Here is a 7,054-nt window from a genome sequence, read left to right on the forward strand (position 1 = left end):
TGAGGGGCTGCGGGCCTGCTGCAGCTCGGCCGTGGGCAGCGTGGCTCCGCGCACTGCCAGGCCGCCGTCACGGGGAGCTTGAGGGGCGAGGGGGAGCGTGAGGGGACGGGATAAAAATGGCTGGAGAAAATGCCGGGTTTGGTGGGTTTTGTGGTTTTGTTTTCCCTGGGACTCGCCCCGCTGCAGTTATACCACGTTTTTGCATGTTCTCTATGAACTGCAGCTCCCTGCGGTTTAGACCATGTTGGAGCCTTGCCTCTCACTGTGCTGCTGAGCTTAGTGGATTGCTAGCAAAAAAAAACCCAAAAAAACCCCAAAAACCTCTTCTCAAGACAAAAGTTCACCTCAGCCCCAGGCAGGTTTGTTTGGTTTTTTTTTTGCTTGTGTAGCAGCTGCTAAAATTACAGCTGGAAGTGAGGCTCTCCTGGTTTGCCACACGTGTGCTGGCCTGGGGACAGTCCTTTCAGAGCAGCTCCCCCAGGAGTGCCTGCACTGGTTCCTTACTCTGCCCTGTGCCTTGCAGGGAAAGATTCCCAAAAAGGGCCTCTGCTGTTTGATGATCTCCCACCATCCAGCAGTGCTGACTCAGGTATGGGTGCTCTGTTTCTACCATTAGTTTGGTTTTCCGTGTTTCCTGCATCAGCATCTCTTTCAGATGAAATGTGTGTAAATCCTGTTCTTTGTTAGACAGAATAAAGACAGTAGGGTTATCAGTGCTGGCATGCAGACCAACTACATAACTACATTCTGTTTGGGTTTTTTTTTTTTTGTAACCAGGGTGTTACAGATGTTCCACATATATTCTATGAAACATTCCTTTAAAATGCTCCCTGGAGCAAATGCAAAGCCTGGATTTGCCCGAGTAGTGATGGAAGTAGAAATTTGGCTCTTTGGTAAACTGACATCATTTCTTCACCTCATGAGAGACATAGGCAAAGCATTATTCCCTGAAAGGAACAAAGCTATTCAATTGGTTTTGTCTTCTTCTCATGCTCCAGGAAAAGAAGGCTCTTTGCTCTTCGATGGTCTCCCACCAGCCAGCAGTGATGACCCAGGTAAGGAGCTGTGTGCCTCCTCAGCCTCTCTGGGAAAAGCCCACAGTGCAGCCTGTTGTGTTGGACACATAGCAAGTTAACCTGGTGCTTATTTCTCCAGTCCAGATTGGCAATTTGTGGCCCAATTGTTTAAATCAGAATTCTGAATCTTAAAATCAGGCCTGTTCCCAGAAGTACATTCCTGTCTTTTGGGGACCCTGGTTCTCTGTCTGAAAGCTCCCTGCTTTGGGAGGGAAGTGCCTTGGTGGAACCACTGCCCTGGCTGCTGCTCTGGCAAGGCTTTCTGCAGGCAGCCATGTGCTTGCTGTCACCTGGGAGGAGCTGAGATCATTCACTGTACCCATAGGAGCCTAAATCTCCAGAAGGACAAAGCCAGAGTTGCTAGTTTTAATTTGTAGCCTTCTTCTGAACCTTCTAAAAATATGCACGGTCAGAGTAATAAAATAAGTTCCTTTGCATAGTTGTGGGCAGAGATCAGAGAGGGAAATAATAATAATTACTAATAATGATAGTAATGTATAAATGTTCCAGCCTGTAACAGGAAGTTATTCCTGAGAAATTAACTTGAAAAAACAGAACAAAAAATCCTGGTAGCTAAGGAATAAAACCTGTGGGTTGTTCAGTAGTAACTGTGGTCACTTAATGCTGTGTAAGTGTGTGAGCCTGCACTCCTGAGTGTGCTTTGTTATAAAAGAACTTGCTGCTGAATTTGTGCGAGTAAAACAGTGCTGGAACACTTGAGCCACATCCATTTTTGCTTTCTTTCAGCCTCCAGTGCTACTAAGCAAGTCTCATCAGCAGAGAGCCAAGAGAAAGGACAGAAGAGAAAGTCCTTGGAGGAGGAGGAAGAGAAGAATGGCAGGGAAGAACTTGTGGAAAAGAAAGTTTGTAAAGGTTTTCAGACAGTTTGAAAACAAATGTACTCAATTTGTACTTTTGGCGTTGGGCTGAGTAAGTCCAGAACAAAGCTGAGCTTTGGTTCTTCAGTCTGCTTGCCTTTCCAGCCTCTTGCAGGAAACAAACTGCTGCAGGGGTCTGTGGCAGCTCCTTGAGCTTCCTGGCTCTGTCTCCTTCACCTGGGCCTTGTTTCTGTCCCTGCTGGAGCAGCAGGAGCTGAGCAGCAGGCCCTCAGCACTGGCAGGATAAATGCTTGTGTTGCCAAGAGGGGGATTGGTGTGGGTTCTCTGTGAGGCTGGATCCACACCATTTTCTTTTGCCACATCCACAAATCTCTGCTGGCTGCTGAGGATGCCAGAGAGGGGGACAGATGGGCTTGTTGCAGACAGGGCCTTTGGCTCCAGTGCCTGTGGCTGTGTTGCAGCTTTGGGAGTAAGATGTGTTCAGGGTTACAAAGGAATGTCCTGGGAGCATCAGACCTGCATTTCCTGTCCTTAGTGCACTCTCTAAAGCTGGGCTTTATTAAGCTGCAGGTTCAGTGCCATGTGCTTCCCCTGCCCACCCTGTCCCCTGCCCCTGTTTTTAGAGACCTGTCCAATGCCCAGCAGTCCTGCTTGGCTACAGCTGCCTGCCAAAATGAGGGCAGGCTGCTTTTAGAGCTGCTGACCTTGGAGGCTCATAAAACCCATGTTACAAAGTGAGCATGTCCTGCTCAGCGGCAGAGGTTTTGTTGCAGGACAAGGGCTGCACTGCCCTTTGTGGTTTTTAGCCTGAGCTGAGGAGACAGAGGAGTTTGATTTGCATGTGCTTTGTTCCCCTTTAGGATCAGTGGGCATTCTTGGCCTGAAGGGTTATGTGGCAGAGAGAAAAGGTGAGAGAGAAGACATGCAGGATGCACACGTCATCTTAAACGACATCACTGAGGAGTGCCGGCCTCTGCCCTCCCAAATGTGAGTGGGCCCAGCTGCCAGAGCAGCCATCCTGGGGCTGAGGGAGCCCCAGCTGGCTTCAGCTAAACCCATGGGGTGATCCTTTCTGCTCTCAACAGCTGATGCTCTTGTCTGCCTCTCTTGTGGTGCATGGTTTGGGCTTGTTATAGGAGACCTGGGATGAAGCATCAGCTAGCTGTGTTCCCAGGCAATTCACAGGGCTGGAGTGTACAAACACCTCCCTTTGAAGGGTGCTTAGTGGATTCAGTCACTGACTTTAGGAGCACCATGAGGGCCTGATAACTCTGGATGTTGATCCTGTATTACCCAAATGTAAGTGGGTATGAAAAATTAAAATAATGAGGACCATGAGGGCCTGATAATGCTGGTTTAGAATCCTGTATTACCCAAACGTAAGTGGGTGTGTAAAATGAAAAGAATGTTCTCAAGCATCACCCTAATACTGGATTTAGCTTCTGAACTAGTACTGTCCCAAGAGGTTTGTGTTTTGAGAGATCCAAGTTTTTTGTCTGCAGCATAGTTGGAACAAGCTTAGGCATGGAAGGTGCTGTAGGATTGGCTAAACTGATGTCTGTAATGCTGGAGAGTTGCAGTGTCCTTGAGGTAAAATGTTTATCTGCTTTTATGCCAAGTTGAGGGTCTGTAAACCCTTTAGCCCTTCATTTTCTTGAGGAGTGGAAAATTACAAGAAAGTTCTCAGCTCAGTGCTGGAACACATAAACCATGTAAATGCTGAATATATGAGCTCAGAGACCTGCTGCCTTTTGTGCCTTGGAGTGCAGGATTTCTGGTGTGGCTGACACAGGGCAGGGTGGTTTGCAGAGGGATGTTCTTGTTCCCATTCCCCGGCCTGTGGCCTTTCTCAGCCTCCTCCTGCTGCCTTTTGTTCCCTCACAGCACACGTGTCTCGTACTTCGCTGTTTTTGATGGCCACGGCGGAGTCCGAGCCTCCAAATTTGCAGCACAGAATCTGCACCAAAACCTGATCAAGAAATTTCCTAAAGGTGAGAAGAGTGAAATAAAGGCTGAAGGACAACCATCACCTTTTCTGCCTTGGCAGGGGATAGGGAAACTGATCTGTTTGGGTGCAGTCCTACAGTACCCATCCCTTATTACCAGAGGGCTTGCAAGACTGCTGTGTCTGCTGGGGAAGAGGGCTGGAAGCCTTTTTGGCACAAGGGTGCAAGTAGCCAGCTGTGACTCACTAAACAAGTATGGGGTGTGCTGTTGCCAGTTTTGGCATCAAATGAAAATACTTGTGTGGTGGAGAGATTTATGTCTTAAACTCTCCACATACACTGCTGCATGGATTTCTGGTAGGGTGAGCCCAGAATGTGCCTCAGCTGCTCAGCAGAGTCCAAGAGATTCTCTGCCTGACTGAATGTTGGATGAGCAAAGGGACAGACTAGGACAGGTCAGATATGTTTTACTTGGAGCTTAGTTGCTATCTTCTCTGTCTGACAGGTGAGGTAGCCAGCGTGGAAAAAACTGTGAAGAGATGCCTTTTGGACACCTTCAAACACACAGATGAGGAGTTTCTAAAGCAGGCATCCAGCCAGTAAGTGCAAATGCTTTCTGTTCCTTTGTATTTCTTAGTGTGCATCTCTGAGGTCTGAGTTGTGAGCAGGGCAGAGGAAACCCTCCTTGTGTCATTCCTGTGCTTTGGCAAAACTCCACACAACTCCACTGTGCCAGGCTGTGCCTCTGCCAGCTGAATGCTTGCTAGAACTAGATCATGGCATGTTCCACTCTTACTCTGTGGCAAGTGGTCTATAGGATCCCTTAGACTAAAATGTTTCTCCAAAGGAAGGAAGCAAAACAGGTCCAAGGACCACCTCTGTCCTTAACAGGGACAATCCTGTGTTGAAAGACCTACATGTCCCAGTGTAAATTTAAATCTTGCTTTCTTCAACTCTTTAGAAAATCCTTATCAGGATTGTTTGATTTCTTTTTAAAGACTTGCCATGTTGCTGAAGGGACTTGTCCTGTGCTGCCTGAGGTGGGATCTCTCTGTTGATGGCATCAGTGTGTGGCAGCAGGGGCTCTGTAGAGGCCACTCAGCTTTCTTTAGAGCTCTGCTTGTCAGGCTGGAACACATCCCTGAGGCAGCTTTTAGTGCCCTGTGTTGAAAGGCCTTCATCTCCCAATGCAAATTTAAATCTTGCTTTCTTCAACTCTTTAGAAAAGAGATGTTGATGAAGAATGTTCCTGTGTGGGGCAAATGCCAGCCTGCCTTGCAGCTGGGTGTGGAGTGCCAAGCACCCTTCTCTCAGTCTCTGCTGAACTGACACGCCAAATGTGTGGACTAGGGAAGATAGAGATTGCATTTCAAACACAGTCACTTTGTTACCAGTCCTTCACACACATTTGCTTTGGGTTTTTTATTGTTCTATTTCACAGTGACACCTCTCTCACAGATGGAGACTCTTGATGCATTTGATTCCCTGGAAATTTTCAATTTTTAGTAAATTGCAAACTGGCTCAGTCTCTTAAGCCTAATCAGAGCAACAAGTTTGACCAGGCAAAGGAGGATGCTTTCTTGAGTCTGTCAAGAACTATCCATAGTGTCTTTCTCAAACCAGCCTCTGGTCAGAAACATGACTTATGACAAAGGATTGCTAGCAATAGCTGTATTGATGGTGAAATGAATCATGCTCATTCAGCCACACCTTCAAAGTAAGGAAAAACTTAGTGAAATATGTCTAGAAATTAGTCTCTCAGTGAAGAATGGCATCATAGCCAAGCTTTTTTGTGGACAGGACTAGTCTGGCAGCTGTAATCTAAGAAATGCTTCTCATTTTACCTACGAGCTCTAGAGATAAAAGCTTAGCTACAGGAAGTGAAACAGGAGGAGAGCAACTGAAGGAGTGCTGGTGCTGCTGCTGAGGTGGGGTGGTGAGGGCTGAGGTGGGGGAAGGAGCAGGGATACTGTGAGAAAAGGAGGAAAATGTAAACAAAAAAGAAAGAATTTCTGCTGCAGAGTTTTGCTGCAAAGAAGAAGCTTCCCAAGGAGGGGTGTGGGGTGCTTGTTTGCTCATGATGCTGTAGCTTTTGGGCAGCCATCAGGGCTGAGCCTGTTCTGCTCACACATGAGGTTTCCTGGGAGCTGAGTGTGAGGAAGAGTTGGTGTGGGAGCTGAGGTTGGCAGTATTTGCACCAGCTGGGCATGGGCTGTGCACTCAGAAATCTGTAGTGTGTGTAGTTCCTCTGTCCCTGTCCAGTTTTCTGTTTGTCACCAACCTGAGCTGCTGGCAGGCAGCTGCTGTGGGCTTGTGCCACCTGATTGCTGGACACTCTCTGAGTCCCCAGGAACACTCTGTAACTTTTTAAGTGTTGTTTTTCCCTTTAGTAATCTCATTTTTGTTCCCTTCAGGAAGCCAGCCTGGAAGGATGGCTCCACAGCTACTTGTGTCTTAGCTGTTGACAATATTCTCTACATAGCCAACCTCGGGGACAGCCGGGTAAGCAGAATGGAGACCACTGGTAGCATCTTTATTCTGCCCAGAGCTTTGGGGTGTTTTTGTTTGCTTGTTTTGGGTGGGTACAGAGTACTTCTGTGTTGTCTCCCATAGTGTAAAGCAGTGGTGTGTGGAAGCTCTCTCTTGGTGGTGCTAAATATCTCACAGTATCAAGACAAGAATCTTTGTGAATATTTCAGTTGCAAGGGACCTAGGACAATCATCTGGTCCAACAGCTTTGACCAGTTCAGGGCTGCCCTAAAGTTACACCACTGCTCAAATGCCTCTTGAACACAGACAGTCTGGGGCATCAGCCATCTCTCCAGGGACCCTGGTGCAGTATTTGATTATATGCTCTATAAAGAAACACTTCCTAATGTCCAGCCTGAACTCCCCTGGCCCTGCTTTGAGAGCAGCATTCCCATGAGATCAGCACTTCCCTCTCCATGCCCCCTCCTCAGGAACCTGCAGAGGGGATGAGGCTGTCCCTCAGCCTCCTCCTCTTCAAAGCAGACAAACCCAGAGCCCTCAGCCTCCTTCTCTCCAAAGCAGACAAACCCAGAGCCCTCAGCCTCCTCCTCTCCAAAGCAGACAAACCCAGAGCCCTCAGCCTCCTTCTCTCCAAAGCAGACAAACCCAGAGCCCTCAGCCTCCTCCTCTCCAAAGCAGACAAACCCAGAGCCCTCAGCCTCCT

General features: G+C 48.0%; 1 protein-coding gene across 1 annotated transcript in view; it reads left to right on the plus strand.

The window, feature by feature from the left end:
* Positions 1–417: 417 nt before the first annotated feature.
* The window catches only part of ILKAP (ILK associated serine/threonine phosphatase), a gene marked incomplete at its 5' end in the record, with an annotated part of 10,906 nt that continues 4,269 nt past the window's right edge, over positions 418–7,054 (plus strand). Inside the window, 7 exons of the mRNA XM_031060353.1 lie at positions 418–589; positions 999–1,055; positions 1,824–1,949; positions 2,776–2,902; positions 3,800–3,906; positions 4,367–4,460; positions 6,276–6,363. Of these exons, the coding sequence (XP_030916213.1) occupies positions 418–589; positions 999–1,055; positions 1,824–1,949; positions 2,776–2,902; positions 3,800–3,906; positions 4,367–4,460; positions 6,276–6,363 (771 nt within the window). The remainder of the gene's footprint in view (positions 590–998; positions 1,056–1,823; positions 1,950–2,775; positions 2,903–3,799; positions 3,907–4,366; positions 4,461–6,275; positions 6,364–7,054) is intronic.

This window comes from Geospiza fortis, unplaced genomic scaffold, assembly GCF_000277835.1.
Source record: "Geospiza fortis unplaced genomic scaffold, GeoFor_1.0 scaffold118, whole genome shotgun sequence".
NCBI classification, from domain to species: domain Eukaryota; kingdom Metazoa; phylum Chordata; class Aves; order Passeriformes; family Thraupidae; genus Geospiza; species Geospiza fortis.